This window comes from Micromesistius poutassou (genome assembly GCF_964030765.1).
Source record: "Micromesistius poutassou genome assembly, chromosome: 19".
Taxonomy (NCBI): domain Eukaryota; kingdom Metazoa; phylum Chordata; class Actinopteri; order Gadiformes; family Gadidae; genus Micromesistius; species Micromesistius poutassou.
The window spans coordinates 11643458-11662298 of NC_140289.1; the positions used below are offsets into that span (position 1 = coordinate 11643458).

General features: G+C 43.6%; 1 protein-coding gene across 1 annotated transcript; it reads right to left on the reverse strand.

Moving 5' to 3' along the window:
* Positions 1–2191: 2191 nt before the first annotated feature.
* LOC311364185 (endothelin-1) lies at positions 2192–18536 on the reverse strand (the record flags this gene model as incomplete). Its single annotated transcript, XM_084484200.1, has 4 exons — positions 2192–2330; positions 2442–2558; positions 8084–8246; positions 18479–18536. The coding sequence occupies 4 exons, from the start codon at positions 18534–18536 to the stop codon at positions 2192–2194; spliced, it is 477 nt and encodes a 158-aa protein (XP_084340326.1).
* Positions 18537–18841: the final 305 nt, after the last annotated feature.

The window sequence follows — 18841 nt, forward strand, 5'->3', positions numbered from 1 at the left end:
GAATCTGCTTATGACAGTTACCATCAATGATAAGATTTTAGTTACTTTCATCTATACTGTTATGTTTTATTTAGGGCTGGGCAATGATTAAAAGTTTTAATTGCGATTAATCGCATAGTATTGGTGAGTTAACTCGCGATTAATCTCACTTTTTCAAAATCTAAATTCTATTTTAATTCCACTCAAATTTAAGTTAAATGAGACTATCATATGGAATGATTGTATGAATGTTGACATTCTGTGGGTAAAACCTTTCAAAATCGTGTGTGTGAAAAAAAAAAAAGTGAAAAAAATTTAAATAAAAAAAATACAAAGAGAATGTGCGTTAATACGTCAATTTGTATTAATCGCGTTATCAACTTGAATCAGATAAAATTAAAATATTCCTCCAAGGCGTCATTTCTGCGCTGTCAAGGAATCAGCTGGCCGATAGCTCTATTCAACCATTGTTTTCCATGTTGGATGTGTAGCACACTGATTTGAAACCCAAAAGGCATGGGTTTAACGTTATTGAAACTTTTGACTTTTGACTACCATGCAAACACGCCGCCTGTGTATAAGAATCCATGTACCCTACTAACCAATTCACGAGTTCAGTTTGTCTAAGTAAGTTAAGTTCTAAGTTTGTCTAACTCTCCACTATGGTCAACCAGACATCTTTGTAAAAGGAATAGTTCATGATGAATTGATTAAAAGGTCAGTTCCCTGTCTCCTGTTGATGTGGACAAAATTACATCCATTGTTAGCTAGTAGTTTATTATGTTTGAGCAATCAAAACAATGTTATTCATAATAAAAAAACACCACTAGATTAAATGATTGTGATGTACCCTGTGCACAACACTTTTCTATAGATTAAAAGGGATTTTAAAGATGTTTAAAGTCATTTATAGATGAACAAAACCATTTAATTAGTAATTATCTTCTTACAACTTTCATCATGTTTTACTGCATTGTACAATTTGGATGTACTTTTGATCGATTTTCAACTGCTCATGAGTATGCAACAGATTGTAATTGGCTACATGGGGTAAGTGCACAGATTACATACTGTGTAACACAGTATGTACATCAAAGAGAAGATACATACTGTATATTTATAAAGGCCTATACTTAAACATTTTGCATTGTATCCACTAGAACAAACTAAAAACAAATCTAGATATAACGTGTTGTCCTTGTATCGCAGTACGTCTACATCGGAGAAGCAGGACAGCAGTTGGATTAGTTTGCTTATAGTGCTTCGTGTCTCAATACGATAATTTTACTTTATACATGAAAAACGTACAGTTTAACGTGGTGAGTTTCATATATGTTGTGTTTCAATATGCTGTCTTTTGACAATCTTTCACACGAATAATATAATACAAAATATATTATGAACTGAAATAAGCTTCAGACCATGGCCCTTTAAAAGGACGGACCTCGTTAGTCAGATTGTTATGGTTTGGCTCTTGGTTCTGTGAACATCCCTACTGTACCGACAGCGACATATTGTTGTTCCTCCTTCTTCTGACAGATGTACTTATTGTAAGTCACTTTGGATTGAAAGCGTCTGCTAAACGCCCTAAAGGGTCCTGCAGCGGGCTGCATGGCCGTCGGGACAGGGGCGACCATGTGTCTGCCGTGTGAGTTTAAAGAGCGTGTGTACGGGACAAACGCGACGCAGTGTTATTCTTACTATCTATGTCCATTTCTCCAGGCCGGAAGGAGTCTTAAAACAACACGTCCACGCTCCACCCGGACTTACTGTTTTGACGCGCGGTTTGCTCCCGCATTTAAAATGTTCCCGGTCGCTCTGTGATCCGCGCCCACAGCCCACCGCCGCAGGGATGTCCGGTCTGGACTCAGCCTGCAGGGCCACCGAGTTCAAGTCCCCAAACCGCCCGCTTCCGTTCTGTCAGTGTCCTTTTTTAAGTACGTTTCTATATACTTTGGGTCCGTTTTGGTCAATCATCCATTTAGTCCAGTCAATCATCCCGTCCTCTAAATGCTTGGAATGTCAGCGTGTGTGGATAAAGATAACACATGTTCTAGATAATAAGTCGATTGATTAATTTCGGCTCTATCCACTCGTCTGTGAAACCACACGCCTATTGCTTCCAAACCGTCGTCGTCGCCTAGGAAACGAGGAGAGGGGCGCTCGACAGCTGACTGTCCGTTGATGACCTCATCAGAAGTGGCCCTCTGAGCTACCGGCGGTTCTCCTTCCCGCCACTTTTCTTTGGGTCGCGTGATTGGTCGCTTTCGGTTCTGCCGTTTTTCTCCCACAATGCCTTGCGCCGGTTCTGTTGTTTGGAGGTCTGTCTCTTGACTTGAGATGTTTTCCAACTAAAAAAGTAAAAAAAAAGTTAGTGTGTCTCTGTTTGTGTGTGTGTGTGTGTGTGTGTGTGCGTGTGTATATACATTTTTCAGGTTGTAAAAAATATGTTACTTCCTTACTCTGAGCGCAATTGATTGGCCGAGCAGTATCGAAGACAGCCATCGTCGTGGCGATCGGTGCAGAAGCAGCGGTCCAGGTCTCTCCTGAGCCGAACAGAACCGTAGGAGACCACCTGACTGGAGGACAGAGACAAGACACGGTCAGAACCACACACACACACACTCGCTTGATAGGTCCATTTCCCTGGATGCTTTGTGAAGACCAAATTCACTCCAAATCACTCAGTTCTGTTTAATAGCCTAGTGCCAACTTTTATGAACGTATGGTTGTATTAAATGAAGCATTTCTTATGATGCAAAAAGCATATATATATATATATGTAAATATTTAATGTATGTAAATATTGAAACAATATAAAGTTATTATTATTAACACCAACAATAGGGATTTGGAATCTGTAAATATATTTCAGACATCGTATTATAAATTGTCTTTATTTCCATTTCCAAAAACCCAAACAAGCTAAAAAGTGGCCAATGTTTATTAGGGATAAATTATATGATACAGGCACATTTGAATCTGCTTATGACAGTTATGTTATGTTATGTTTTATTTAGGGCTGGGCAACGATTAAAAGTTTTAATCGCGATTAATCGCATAGTATTGGTGAGTTAACTCACGATTAATCTCACTTTTTCAAAATCAAAATTCTATTTTAATTCCACTCAAATTAAAGTTAAATGAGACTATCATATGGAATGATTGTATGAATGTTGACATTCTGTAAGTAAAACCTTTCAAAATCGAAGTGAAACAAATTTAAAATATAGTTGCCAGCAACAATAACGGGGTCCTACGGTATAACAGCCACCAGCCTAGCCATCAGCCTAGCCATCAGCCTAGCCATCAGCCTAGCCATCAGCCTAGCCATCAGCCTAGCCATCAGCCTAGCAGCCACATATACCATGTGCTCTAGTACTGGCCTCTTGTCAAGCCAGCACCTTCCCCCTCTACCACAAAATGAGACTCCCCTTATATAAGCCAATAAGTCCCAGGTGGACTGATTGGGCCATACCAATAATAAGGGGAACTTCCCTGGCCAAGGCGGGGTTAACCTTCTGCCCCCTAGTGCTCTGGAAGTCCAAATACCACATTAAATATGATGTGAGGGGAGAGACAGTGAGAAGGGATTTTCACATTCTCACATGACCGTATGACCGACAGTATAATAGTATGACCAACTGTATGACAGACAGTATGACAGTATGACAGACAGTATGACCAACAGTATGACTGTATAACCGACAGTATGACTGTATGAACGAAAGTATGACAGTATGACGGTATGACTGTATGAACGACAATATGACAGTATGACGGTATGACCGACAGTATGACTGTAGACTGCCAAGGGCAGATTGGAGTATATTTTGAGAAATATAAGTCTTTCCTATGTGGAGGTATGGTGAGCTTGGTTGGTATGGTAATATGCATTGGTATGCCTTAAAAACTGGTTTTCCGGCAGTTAACATATCAAAACAATCATGTTACTAAAGCCTACGGTGTCAAAATCCACTGTCAAACGGATGTTTGCGAAATAACGTGTGTACCCCTTTAAGGCCCATCCTGCATTGTATTGAGGCCATGGTTCAGAAGGGAGAACTTCAAACTAATGTTTTTTGATTGTTTTTTCAGATATAGTCTTCAAATTTGGCATGGGTATACTATGGAATCTCCACTTAATAGCCACATTCAACAGCTGGGCCTAGGTGTTTTGGATGCAATGTTGGAGCTGTTTAAACGTGTTGTAGAGCTGTATACATGTGCATGTATTTCACTTTAAAATGCATATCTCGGCCGTCTTTTGCCTTATTGCTATTATTTGATCACCCTATAGTCCCACAGTGACCTGGTACATGTGTGCCAAGTTTGGAGCTTTTCCCACTTTCACCACCAAAGGAGTTAATGTGTGAGTGTTTGGTCAAGTTGTGGTCACTGCACTACATCCCGATGGTCTGACCATATGGGTTGCAATGTGAAAGTTGTTCATCATGACAAATGGTGCATGTATACCAAGTTTCATACAAATTGCCCCTTCCTAGTGGTAATGGCAGCCTCTTGAAGTCCTGAACTTCAAGGCCTTGTTATAGCGCCACCTATGTGTTATTCTGGCCCATCTTTTGATTCCTTAACTAACTCTACGAGTTCTATAAGCCTGCCAATTTTTATAACTTTTGGAGCCAAAAAGTCAGGATAAAAATAATAATACTAACGAATACAATAGGTTTCCTACGGATTCCGTAGGACCCCTAATAATAATACTAACGAATACAATAGGTTTCCTACGGAGATTCCGTAGGACCCCTAATAAAAAAAATACAAAGAATGTGCGTTAATGCGTCAATTTGTATTAATCGCGTTAAAATAAGATTGCGTTCACGTGTAATTTAAGAGTTAACTTGCCCAGCCCTAGATTTTTTATCAACTTGAATCAGATAAAATTAAAATATTCCTCCATGGCGTAATTTCTGCGCTGTCAAGGAACCAGCTGGCCGATAGCTCTATTCAACCGTTGTTTTCCATGTTGGATGTGTAGCACACTGATTTGAAACCCAAAAGGCATGGGTTTAACGTTATTGAAAAAAAATGTACTCCCTTGGAATGGCAATGACAGACGGCACGGCAGAATCAGATATTGAACAATAGCAAATAAATCCCACAACCCAATATATTAAACACCCGCATTACAGATGTTACAACCCAAGGTCATATCTAATAAAACATACTTTACAGAGCATATGTTTTGTGGTAGGTGACCACTAAACATCAGTGGGGCATTACTGCCAGACTCTGAACACAAAGAGTCACAAGGAAGCAGCCGACAGGGAACTACTTCCTCCCCGTGCCCTGCTAGTGGTTCCACCGTCTCTGGTAATCTCCCTTCTGACGCTTACTGGGGCCGCTGAGACGGCCGTGGTGGCTCCCAGCCAGCCTTCCGCTGGGCTGCAGGTTAAAAGAGGGAGACACCGCTGGGTTTGTGGGAAGGGTTTACCACCCTATCCCGGGTCCAACCGTTAGCAGATGTGAGTGGCCGGGGAGAAGCGTGCAAGACGAGAGGAGGCCTCCGTGCAGACCTGCTCGGTGATAAAACCCAGTTGGCGGAAGGCATTTCAACACTTTGGAATAAAGACTTTAAGTCTTTAGACATTTTCAATAATGAAAAATACTAATTTGTTGATGTAAGTAAATCGTTCTGTTTTTAGAGCCCCCTTGCTTCCTTTGTTGTCATTTTAGATTTGTCATCCTCTTTACAGACTGAGACTGAGTATGTGCTGCTGTAGTCATGTGACAAGAAGCAACACTAAAAAAGGTTATCCCTGATTGAACAGGAATCAGAATACAGAAAGCCTACATTTGGGAACTCGTGCTAATAGATTACTGTTGTTTCTGGTTGTGTGACGTCTAGGCTTACAAATTGCTGCTAATATTATTTTTCATATTTTCAAAAGTTCGCCAAGCACTTTCGTTTTCTCCAATGTCATCTAGCTTTGTAATAAATAATTCTGACTTTACAAATGTGTAGAAGTTGGAGCTTAAGTGAACACAAAGCTTTATTTATAACTGAGCGTCCCAAATGTGGGCATCAATCATGAATGACGTCATTTGTATGACTATCCAGCATGTGTTTTCCAAATGGTTTTGTAGTTGTTTTTCAGCTTGGCTCAATGCCGCTCTCTGTCTATGTGGTCGCATGGGTCGATGCCTTGTATCTGCTCAGAAAATAGAAAGGCTTCTGCTTATAACCACGGCTGCTGGCTCGGAGGCTGCAGGCATCCGCTTGTCCACCGCAGATTGCTGGAGGAGCCAATACGAGTTTAGAAACGGTTGGAAATAGGATGATGGAGACTGCTACTCTTGTCACTGAACTTCAGTTCAAGTTCCTGTTGCAGCCTGAGCCAACTCACATCTGAGTTGTGCTTTTGGCTGTAAACCATATCAGTTTATTTCCTGAGTGATGCGAACAGCTCACATAAAAAATGGAATGAGATTTGGACTGCTTATATGGCTCTATATTTGACCACTATCCAACAGAACAGACAATTAGATATTATCCAAAATGATTGGGGTTAGAAGCTGAATGCCTGACAGTTGGCACTTAGGCTTAGGCTCACTACCTGACAGGGATATGTTAGGCTTAGGCTAACTGCCTGACAGGGATATGTTAGGTTTAGGCTAACTGCCTGACAGGGATATGTTAGGCTTAGGCTAACTGCCTGACAGGGATATGTTAGGCTTAGGCTAACTGCCTGACAGGGATATGTTAGGTTTAGGCTAACTGCCTGACAGGGATATGTTAGGCTTAGGCTAACTACCTGACAGGGATATGTTAGGTTTAGGCTAACTACCTGACAGGGATATGTTAGGCTTAGGCTAACTACCTGACAGGGATGTGTTAGGCTTAGGCTAACTACCTGTTATCCTGACAGTGTATGTCAGGCAGTTTGTTCCACTAGTTGTGGAATAGTATTCCCAAACTGTTTCACAACGCAAACCTTACCCGACAAAGAAGCACCCAGTGCCATCAGGTGGGTTTCATGAGTTTGTATAGAGCATTTCCTGCACAAAACCCTATATATTTATAACGATACCATACCATACCATACTACTTTATTTGTCAGTAGGGCACTGAAATTCATTTTCAGTATGTCAGTATGCTGACAGTGAGCGCTATGTTTAGCTGAAGCTAACTTCCTGGCAGTTAGCACAATAGGCTAAGCTAATAGGATAAGCTAATGCCTGACAGTAAGTACAATGTTTAGCTGAACTAGATGGCTGACAGTAAAGCTAAATGAAATTCAGAGAGAGAACGGCTGTGTGTGAGAGAGATGTTGTTATTGAGAGAGTGAAGGAGCAAGAGAGTGTGAGAGAGAGAACAGACTTTGTCTTAATTAGTCCAGAGATGGGAGTATGTGAACCGCAGAGGGTTTGCGTCTGATTCCTTCGTGGTCTCGTTTGAGGGACTTTGTGTTGGGCAGTAAAAAAAAAAAAGTTATTTAAGAACCTCAGGAGGAAGCCAGACAGAAATTACCCTTCGTTAGGAAAGGTGGGCTTTCTTATTAGCACAGCCACATCTGAGCGCCTGCAACTCGGCCAGGAACACTCAAACCCAAACACGTTAATTGGCAACAATTGTGGCGGTGGGGTGGGGGGGGGGGGTGGGGGGAGGGGGGGTGCTTTTGTGCTGATTTCCGATGTAAGAGCTAAAATTCTAAAAATACTAGGCGTGTTAAATGTGAAACTAAATATATATTGTCCGTTAAGGAGTGAAACGCAATCAGCGGCTGTACTGCTCTTGTTAAATAATTGTTTGGATAAAAAAAAAAAAAAAAAAGTTTTACTTTTTTCCGAATACCTTTAGCTGCGAATGTATTTTGAGACGGATGTAATGTAATGTATTCCCGTGTGTGTCTTTGTTTGTTTCTAAGCTTCACCCATTCTCATTAAGAAAATGGTGTCATTTACACATATACATATTTTCATTCTGACAATTATCTTTGTAGACTTAAGAGACCAAGATAAATGTATCTTAGATCTAATAGATTGACTAGATCTTTTTAGATTTAGGTTTCTAATAACCTCTATGCTCGCTTCCACCCCTCCCACCCATGGTCCATGTGCACCCTGTCAGACAGAGACCCACCTGGGGGTGTTGATCCAGAGGATGCCCACGTGGCAGAAGTACACACACTCCTTGTCCCTGGGGTTCTCACACGAGCACCGCTTCTCCCTCCGGTGGGCCTTGTGGACGAGCTGCGTCGGGAGGCCCTCCTCCGCTGTGGGGCCCGGTTTAGAGCTAGGATAGGCTGCAGAAATGAAGACAATAAACAGAATCTGCGTCATCAGCTTTTAAACTCTTCTTCTGTTTATCCAACATGTCCTCAACATGTTGTTCAGCATTCTTTAACACTGAGCTCAGATCGGTGAGTTCCGGGAACTAAAGCCAGGGTTCCTGTAGTGGAGGGGTTAGGGTTAGCTGTGTGTACCTGTAGTGGAGGGGTTAGGGTTAGCTGTGTGTACCTGTAGTGGAGGGGTTAGGGTTAGCTGTGTGTACCTGTAGTGGAGGGGTTAGGGTTTACTGTGTGTACCTGTAGTGGAGGGGTTAGGGTTAGCTGTGTGTACCTGTAGTGGAGGGGTTAGGGTTAGCCGTGTGTAGTGGAGGGGTTAGGGTTAGCTGTGGGTTCTTGTAGTGGAGGGGTTAGGGTTAGCTGTGTGTACCTATAGTGGAGGGGTTAGGGTTAGCTGTGTGTAGTGGAGGGGTTAGGGTTAGCTGTGTGTACCTGTAGTGGAGGGGTTAGGGTTTACTGTGTGTAGTGGAGGGGTTAGGGTTTACTCTGTGTAGTGGAGGGGTTAGGGTTAGCTGTGTGTAGTGGAGGGGTTAGGGTTTACTGTGTGTACCGGTAGTGGAGGGGTTAGGGTTAGCTGTGTGTAGTGGAGGGGTTAGGGTTAGCTGTGTGTACCTGTAGTAGAGGAGTTAGGGTTAGCTGTGTGTACCTGTAGTGGAGGGGTTAGGGTTAGCTGTGGGTTCTTGTAGTGGAGGGGTTAGGGTTAGCTGTGTGTACCTGTAGTGGAGGGGTTAGGGTTAGCTGTGTGTACCTGTAGTGGAGGGGTTAGGGTTAGCTGTGTGTACCTGTAGTGGAGGGGTTAGGGTTAGCTGTGTGTAGTGGAGGGGTTAGGGTTAGCTGTGTGTACCTGTAGTGGAGGGGTTAGGGTTAGCTGTGTGTACCTGTAGTGGAGGGGTTAGGGTTAGCTGTGTGTACCTGTAGTGGAGGGGTTAGGGTTAGCTGTGTGTACCTGTAGTGGAGGGGTTAGGGTTTACTGTGTGTACCTGTAGTGGAGGGGTTAGGGTTAGCTGTGTGTACCTGTAGTGGAGGGGTTAGGGTTAGCTGTGTGTAGTGGAGGGGTTAGGGTTAGCTGTGTGTACCTGTAGTGGAGGGGTTAGGGTTTACTGTGTGTACCTGTAGTGGAGGGGTTAGGGTTAGCTGTGTGTACCTGTAGTGGAGGGGTTAGGGTTTACTGTGTGTAGTGGAGGGGTTAGGGTTTACTCTGTGTAGTGGAGGGGTTAGGGTTAGCTGTGTGTAGTGGAGGGGTTAGGGTTTACTGTGTGTACCGGTAGTGGAGGGGTTAGGGTTAGCTGTGTGTAGTGGAGGGGTTAGGGTTAGCTGTGTGTACCTGTAGTAGAGGAGTTAGGGTTAGCTGTGTGTACCTGTAGTGGAGGGGTTAGGGTTTACTGTGTGTACCTGTAGTGGAGGGGTTAGGGTTAGCTGTGTGTACCTGTAGTGGAGGGGTTAGGGTTTACTGTGTGTAGTGGAGGGGTTAGGGTTTACTCTGTGTAGTGGAGGGGTTAGGGTTAGCTGTGTGTAGTGGAGGGGTTAGGGTTTACTGTGTGTACCGGTAGTGGAGGGGTTAGGGTTAGCTGTGTGTAGTGGAGGGGTTAGGGTTAGCTGTGTGTACCTGTAGTAGAGGAGTTAGGGTTAGCTGTGTGTACCTGTAGTAGAGGAGATAGGGTTAGCTGTGTGTACCTGTAGTGGAGGAGTTAGGGTTAGCTGTGGGTTCTTGTAGTGGAGGGGTTAGGGTTAGCTGTGGGTTCTTGTAGTGGAGGGGTTAGGGTTAGCTGTGTGTACCTGTAGTGGAGGGGTTAGGGTTAGCTGTGTGTACCTGAAGTTCAAAACGTTTAAGAGGCTCCCGGGCGAGGTGAGGTTGACCAGCAATACTCTAGTTGACGACAAAACCCCAGCTGTCTGTCTGGCGTCGGATTGGACATTAATTTGTGATACAACCAATCGGAATGAGCCGGAGACGTTTCAGATAAACAGGATGGGGAATCCACCTCCATGAACTAGCTCCTCTATCTCCAAATCCTTTAGGGGAGTTGTGAGGTGACCAAGAAAATGTGGCAGATGGATTAGTTATGCCTTGAGAGGTTCAGTTTTGTTCTATTCTACACACAGCACTAAGCCAAGTCATCATCCGACCGGCCAAAACCAACTCTCTGAACTGCTGTACTTCTGAGTTCATTTTGGAGAGAATGCTGTTTTCATAAAATCCCTAAAGTCTAAGGTATCGTGTAATGAAATAATTGTATTTAAAATACGGGCAGGCGTTGAATAACAAGCATGCCGCGTTGACAGTATGTAATTAAATATGCACAGTTCCTCAGTCTAAAAACTCTGGCTCTGCTTGTGCTGTGACTTTGAAGGAAAACAGCATGTGTGTCCATCCTGTAGGTGTAAATAAACACTTGTGTCTGTGTGTGTATGTCTGCGTTTGACCACGTTTCTGTTTGTGTGTGTGTGTGTGTGTGTGTGTGTGTGTGTGTGTGTGTGTGTGTGTGTGTGTGTGTGTCTGAAACCACAGCACATGCTTCCGTTGGGGGGGCTTTAGAAGTTGTCATGAAAGCGGGAACCACCACACACACACACACACACACACACACACACACAAACTCACACAGATAGAGCAATTTAACCAAGATGCCACTTACCCAGCCAGGAAGTGGAATAACCCTGTCATTAATAGACATAATAAATAGGGAGTACAGTTACCTGTACTGTAAACAATACCAGGACCTGTGTGTTAATATTTACCTGGTGCTGCTCTGAAATCTAAGGCCCAGGAGCTATAAGGTAGATGTAAGGTAGATATCTGTATTACAATACGGATTACAGGAACAGATACAACAATGGAATATGGTAAAGTAGAAGAAAACTTCTGTTATGGATTACATTAATCAATGATAGTAAATTATTACATTTATGGATGTTATATTGATGCATTTTATATTATAACGTGTGCTGACTTTTACTGTAGCCAACTGAAAACTGCATTTCCCCTCAGAGATGAATAAAGTTCCTCCAGTATCACATTTAATCTAGTGGTCTACAGTTACAAACGTTTTTTCGTAGATGTGAATGTGTGTTTTCTGTCCTCATAATTATCCCAACAGGCCCTAACTCATTCCCCTCCTCTCCATCCCGGGAGGGGGCAGTCCATATTGTGTGTTCCTCCTCAAGGTTCCCTTCATTCACTCATTCAGATTCAAGGAGTCTTTCGTTCCCGTTTCGACATACAACGTTAAGGGATGTCGTTAATTCGTAATTGCCAATTAGAAGTCCATTATGGTGGGTCCCGCCGCGGACGTGGGCCGTGGGTTCAGCCAATGAAAACGCAGTGTCACGTAAAAAAAACACTTAGCTCCTAGCGTTGTGCTGGGGGAGTCCTAGTGGACGGTGGAGAAAGAGACAAATAGCGAAGGAAGGTGTGCTTGACACAGATGTTATTCTGTGGCAATTTGTTCCACTAGTTGTGGAATAGTATTCCCAAACTGTTTCACAACGCAAACCTTACCCGACAAAGAAGCACCCAGTGCCATCAGGTGGGTTTCATGAGTTTGTATAGAGCATTTCCTGCACAAAACCCTATATATTTATAACGATACCATACCATACCATACTACTTTATTTGTCAGTAGGGCACTGAAATTCATTTTGCGTCCATGGGAAGGCCCCTCAAAACATTTAGGACATACAGGTAAACAAGACACATGACGATACACAAGCAGCACAGATGACAGATTAGGCAAGCACAGGTGTTGACAGGAAAGACACATGACATGGCACAGCCCACAGATAGACGAGAAGTAAAAAATAGAAACATAATTTGGCTACTGGCCCCAAACGATTTTAGTCTACGGAGGAAATAAATGTGCTGCTGTATCCTTTTACCAAGAAAATCTATGTGTGGGGTCCATGAGAGGTTCTCATCTATCATGATACCTAAGTATTTATATGCAGAGACTTGATGAATTTCAACATTGTGGATTTTCACTTGGTTTTTCACTTTAATTTAATTAATAATAAGGGTGTTCTTGTCACACCATTCGACAAACCAATCCACATTTCTCTGATACAGAGTGGGATCGTCAGTACTTTTCAACATAGTCAATAAGGTGGAGTCATCTGTGTATTTTAACAAAAAAAAAATACAAAGATGACTCTACCTTATTGACTATGTAAATATATAGGGTTTTCAATAAGGTGGAGTCATCTGTGTATTTTAACAAAAAGAAAATACAAAGACTGGTGCAGTCTGACGTGTAGAATGTGACCAACACAGGTGAGCTATTGCACCCCTGAGGCACCCCTACGTTTGTTATCCTGGGAGATGACAGTGTATTGTTGACCTTGACCAGCTGGATCCTATTTGTAAGAAAGTACCAGAGTAGGATGGGGGTTGAGCTGTAGTGGAGTCATTTTTTCTAGCAGTATGTCTGGCTGAATTGTAATGAACGCTTCTGAAAAATCAAGAAAAAGAGCATATATATATATATATGTGTTGTTGTAAAGATATAGGATGCACTGCTCAACACTTTCCATCTCAGGGGATCATCGCTTCATGGAGCGGAATTGCATCTAAAGAATATTGAGGAACATTTGGTTGAAGGGCAGGATAGTCTTGTGTTCATCTCCCGATACCAGATGATCGGAGATCTCGCCGCTTACCAAATGTCTGGGGATTACTAAAAAGGCAGCAAATGGACCTACGGCCCTCACATCTTACAGGAAATGGCCCCTAACCGGAAATGATGTTCTCCCCTCAATTGGATGTCCCGAGCGCGATACATAATTTGATTCTGTTGCATTGAATGTGTGCTCAGACCACTAGATAAAATTTTGACTTTATTCAATTATTTTTAAACCAGGACAACAAAGATGTATTGGAACACAATTCATTTCTGTTGAGGGGAGTTTTAATAAAGTCTGTAAAGGACGGTAAATATAGGTTTTCTTAGTCGTCCTATTGCAGCCATAGCTCGCCCTGAATACTAACAGATACAGGTTTGAATCCTTTTTGTGTGTACATAACCCGTTATGTGACCCAAATTAATTTCCCATGAGCAAAACAAATCCCCTTTGGCTTCTCATCAATATGATTAAAATGAGGTACTGTACGGGGGGGGGGCGCAGTGAGAGGAAGACAGGGTTCACATTGTGTCCTACCTTCTCGCTACCTTAGCGTGGGAAGGATGGGGAAGCAGAATGTTGCTGCTATTTACACGTCGATGAAATCCAATGAAGGTTGACTGTTCTGTTGTAATTTCCGGACACCACCGTGGTCTGGATGTACATCCCCTGGTGGACACGGTGCTGTCACGGTGATCGTGTTTCTGAGCTGGAAGGGTTTATTTCTGTTGTTTTATCACACAGATACCATGAAACCTGCCACCTCAGCTCTGGCACTGACCACTTGTTTTGACTGCTGGACTGTGCGTCTGTGTGCGTGTGCGTGTGTTTGTGTATGGGGGCGCGTGCGTGCATGTGTGTGTCTGTATGTGTATGTGTGTGTACGTCCCTGTGTGTATGTGTGTGTGTGTGTGTGTGTCTGCGTGAGTGTGTGCGTTTGTGTGTTGCATTGCCCTCCACAGACTTTAAATCTAGACCGCTGTCTAGAAGAATGCCCGGCCAAAGTTTTAATTTCTTGGCTTGTTATGAGAAGAAATGCTTGTCGCACGGCACCGCATCGGACAACATACAGAGACGGACGGGCGCGCCGGCCCCTGATGGGTCTGTGTGCCTTGGCTCTGAGCCCATGCCTCGGTTAAGTTAGAAAAACCCTTAGAAAACCAAGCAATCCCATAATGCCTGGATTCCTGCATAACGGTGTGCACTTCTACCACAGGGAGAATTATTAAAAACCTGAGCAGGGGACCTGTAGTGGAATCACCATGGAAGCAATTCCAGTAGATCATGTACTCTCAACACCAGCGGGATGGGAAAACATTTCTCCAGCCGCAGCGCTATTGTGTGTTGTTGCAACTCAGAGGTTGATTTATTTCACGTGAAAGAGTCACATTCTTACCACCGCCTTTAAAATGATATGGATCTGATGGATTTCAGCACTTCAACGTAGCGTTCAAAAGGAGATCAGTGGTCCTTCCTAAGTGTAGGGAATAAAGTAGGAATCAAGGCTGGCACTCCAGAGTTATAGGAGGCTGACATTCCAGCTTCACTGGGTCACCGTTGGAGCGGCTCCTGCTTTTTCACTTTTACAACTGCTTCAATAATAATAACATCACCCTAGTTAAACACCTGCTAAGAAACAGTGTGCTGGAGGAGTGAGGGCTTGCTTCAAACCCTTGATGTTTTGTGCAGTCTGTCAACGCTCTAGTGCTTTTGGAAAGAAGCTATTTTGTTATTGTCTTGTCTATCTTGCCTACGACTCGGACACGCCAGGTTTCAAGCCCTACAACCTGCCTCGATGTGAAAAGGCTAAGGACCGAGATAGAGAGAGAGAGAGACAGAGAGAGACAGAGAGAGAGAGAGTGAATCCAATCGAGATGCATATGTAACCAGGGCGGGAGTCCAACACTGATAAAATTGGATGGACCGGACAGTCCTGATTGTCCCATGAGGTGCAATTCGGTTCGCAAATGGATGATGAATGGAGAAGGAACCCGGGGAACGTCTTATGGGGTGGAGCAGAGAGGCTGCTGAAAACATGGACAAAACCAACAAGAACCACTGAGTTGAAACACATGAGTGATGAACAGACTAAATCAACACACAGGTCTCAGGAGATGGGGAGCTGTAGTAGTGATGTAATGATCAGGAGCGTGAGGAGACTGAGAGACCTTGCGGAACTGGCCTTCCTCACGTCATCACCTCACAGGGTGTTGAACAGATTGATATGTCCCCCCTCGACCGGTAGTGATCTCTAAACCCTTCGCTGATTGAGATGTCCCCCCTCGACCGGTAGTGATCTCTAAACCCTTCGCTGAGTGCTGGTCAGTTATCTTAGTGAGCTGTGAAGAGGTCAAACAAACAGGACAGTTAACGGGGATGCGTTGCTACAGAAGTAGACCTCTGTGAACCGTGAACAGTCCCTGTTCATCATCTTTGGACACTTAATGCCGTGGAGGAAGCATCCTCGGCCAAGTCAGTCTACCGTGGGGTTTTACAGAGGACTGTTCCATAAGGCCCTGAGAAAAGCCCTGAGAGTTATAGTATGGAGACGTTATCGTCCTTTAAAACAATGCAACATTTTGACAGAGAGAAAATTTATCAATGTTGCTTTTGGGACCCTAGGACAATATTCTGAATTGGAGTTTTGTGTTTTGTCCCCTTAAGGATTATTGATGTAAAGTTATTCTTGGAACCCCGCCTCCCTATCTTGGGAACCAGACAAATTTTATCTTCGATAAGGTCTGGCCCCCCTCCCATACAAAAGATTTCTGCCTGGTACGAGATAGACCGACCAATCGCAACCGTTTAACCACATATGAGGCGGGATAAATACGACGGCTGCCGCTGATCTAAAAAGGTCGAAGGCAGTATTAAACCAACTGGACAGTATATTTTCACTAAAAGAAGAACAAATTGATGAGAATACTGTGTCCAGAGGCCTTTTGGGCCACGCCCGTTGGTAGTGCCCCTTGGAAAATGAAAATGAACAGAGAGGTTCCAGACTGATTGCAATTTTTCGGACAATGCCAGTCTACCAAATACTGCCCCCCCCCCCCCTCCCCTCCCCCCCCGGTCACACTAAGGTCACAGCGAAACAAGCTGAACGAAATGCTGCGGAAAAATGAACTTAAATGGTGCGATGGCAGTGACCGTGTCAACTCCCATCACAATGATCTTGGGGTCGACAGGATTCGTGTTTTGGGTTTTAATCTTGTTAGGGTTTTTGTTTTCTGATGCCTATTCCCATTCTCCACATGTAAAGTATAACATTGAAATCATTGTTTTTCTTGATTTTCAAGTTATGCAAAGTTATGCAGCAAACACAGAAGAGTTTTGCATTACACTTGCCAACACTGGACGTTGTTCCCGACCATCATCCAACAGCTTGGCAACTGTCTCTATATTTACTTATTTGACCAGATTCTGTGAATTGTAATCCATCACAACGAAGCCTGAATCCACCAGGGAACTACTTTGTGGTGGTTTCAATCCTGCCTATAATTTGACCTCAAAGCCCAACAATCCGGTGGCGGTTGTTGGGTAGTCATGTATGCTGATGCCCAAAGTCAAATTGAACCACTGTTCTGGTCGCCTTGAACCATTGTACTTACAGTTAACCTTCCCCAAACAGAACTCCTTTTAACCATCTTGGGTGTTCGCCCTGTTCCACTGCAGGAGGTTCTGGGTTCAGTAAACACTGATCCACTTTATTCCACTATGTGTCTCAGTGCCTGGAGTGTCTCATCACTTGTCGAGATCCGCAGGTGTTTCTAGGAGACAGCAGGTCAGGGTCAATCCTTGTCCCCCTTAGTTTTGTTCTTCTATTGAGGTCAACCTTCCTCCCTCTGTAAATGTTTACCTGGACATCATCAGTAAAAGCTAGAATGGAGTTTTGTTAGGACGTTATAACCATAATCTCATAACTTTAAAACCATAATCATGACCCTTCAAATGATGTCCCCTGTGTAACTCATCCTGGTAGCGCTTCCACGCTTTTGAACCCTTTTTGGATCACCTCTTGCTAACCTTTCTACCTTTGCTACCTTACACTGAAGACAAATTGGTTCAACAGCTCAGTGCGCACTTTCTTTGAATCTGACCCTGGAGAGTCCCACATTTGGTTTCAATGATAAGATCCTGCTGCTCGGTGGGAGTCAGGGTTTATGAGACAATCTATTTTAGTCAAGTTTAGTTGGGTTGTGTTGATTGTAGTTTGGCCTATTTTGGAATTTTCTGAATTCAGGCAATTACTCAAAGTAATGTTATGAAAAAAATGAATTACTCAATGAAACGTTCTAAAAGTGTAATCCCAACTTGTAATCAACAAATGTCATGTCACGCATAGTGGAATCTGTGCAGATGTTATCCTACTCAACTGTCTGTCAGTGGTGTTTACACAGTTAGTTCACACCACTTCTTAGTAGATAACAGACGGATGGATCATTAGATAACAGAAAACGGCTTGACTTTCAGTCTGAGCAGCATTAGGGATGCTGTGTTAAGGATGGGTTTTCGCTGGACCTCACACATGTGGCATCAAGGGAATTGGCCTTAAAACATATTTATTGAATAGGTTCTGCCTTCTCAAAAGCACAGGTTGTTTGGTTTTTCTATCGGATTTCAACGGAGGACCTTGGTGTGACCACCAAGGTCTCAGGGCTGTTAAACCAGGATTATGTTACAATGATTCTCCCCTCTGGGATCCAGAAGCCTCTTTTATCTTATAAGATCAACACACACAGAAATTTCCCCATGCCCAGGAGAATCTCTGGTGTTCTCCATGACAATCACCAAAGAACGTTGGAGGCTGACAATCCTGGCATGGGAAGAAAGGGAAAGAAACATCTGGTTTTCTATAAAATAGTTTTCAATGTACACTTTGAATGTGCAGGTGTAGCTTCCTGTGGTTCCAGGTGTTTTGTTTGTATGTAATGCATTCCTTACAGATGTGCAGATATTTCCTGGCGTGCACAGACACTATGGAATGAAGTGGACGACATCCAGATGCACATAACAATGTTGGAGTTCCAACAGAAATATGTTTGATTTGGAAATACAGGTGCTCAAAATACAGAGGCTCAAAATACAGAGGCTCATCATGTGGAGGTGTGGCACAAATGTCGTAAGTCAGGCAGGTAATCATTAGAGGGGATTTTTACCCACATCATCTTCCACATCCTAGGTGCAGATGAATACTAAATACTGAAAGATAAACTCACAACTCGCGAAAAAAAAAGAGTCAATTTAAATCAGCCATCAACATTACTTGAGGCTAAAACGTTTTTTAAAAAGCAAAATGTAGTTATGTTTGACCTCACGCTTTATTTTATTTCATTGGTACATTCTTCATATATCATATTTGAATTATTCCTCTGTCATCCTTTCTCTATCATAGACCACAGCCAGGCCTCTGAGCAACGCACAGACAGTTCACTCTTGTCTAATGTACATCTACCTCCTAAGTACCTTTACACCCTCTCCCTCAACCTACATCTAGCCAATACCACCCCCCCACACACACACACACAAATACACAGACAGACAGACAGACAGACAGACACTCAACGGGGTCTTACCTTGGTGCTGTTGGATCAGAAACAGGGACAGCAAACAACAGTACAGGGTGAGTTCCATTCTCCCGTCCGTCCAGAGGAAGAAGGCAGCCTAAAGTCCAGACGAGTCCCCTCTTCTGAAGCGTTCCGCTGGGATGCCCACAGGGACTGCCGGTCCTCTCGCACACACACTCAGCACCCTGGGGAAGCTGAGAGGAGCCCACAGGGGACGGTGGACATCTGAGGAGGCAGGAGACGGTTCAGCCGATTTCATACACCTGACCTCTTGATGGTTCCCATGGAAACACCTTCTCAGGTAAACCTCCCCGTGCAACAAACAGTGTTTGTCTGGACAGAGGAGCGCGTGTGGACAAGCCTCAGAGAGGG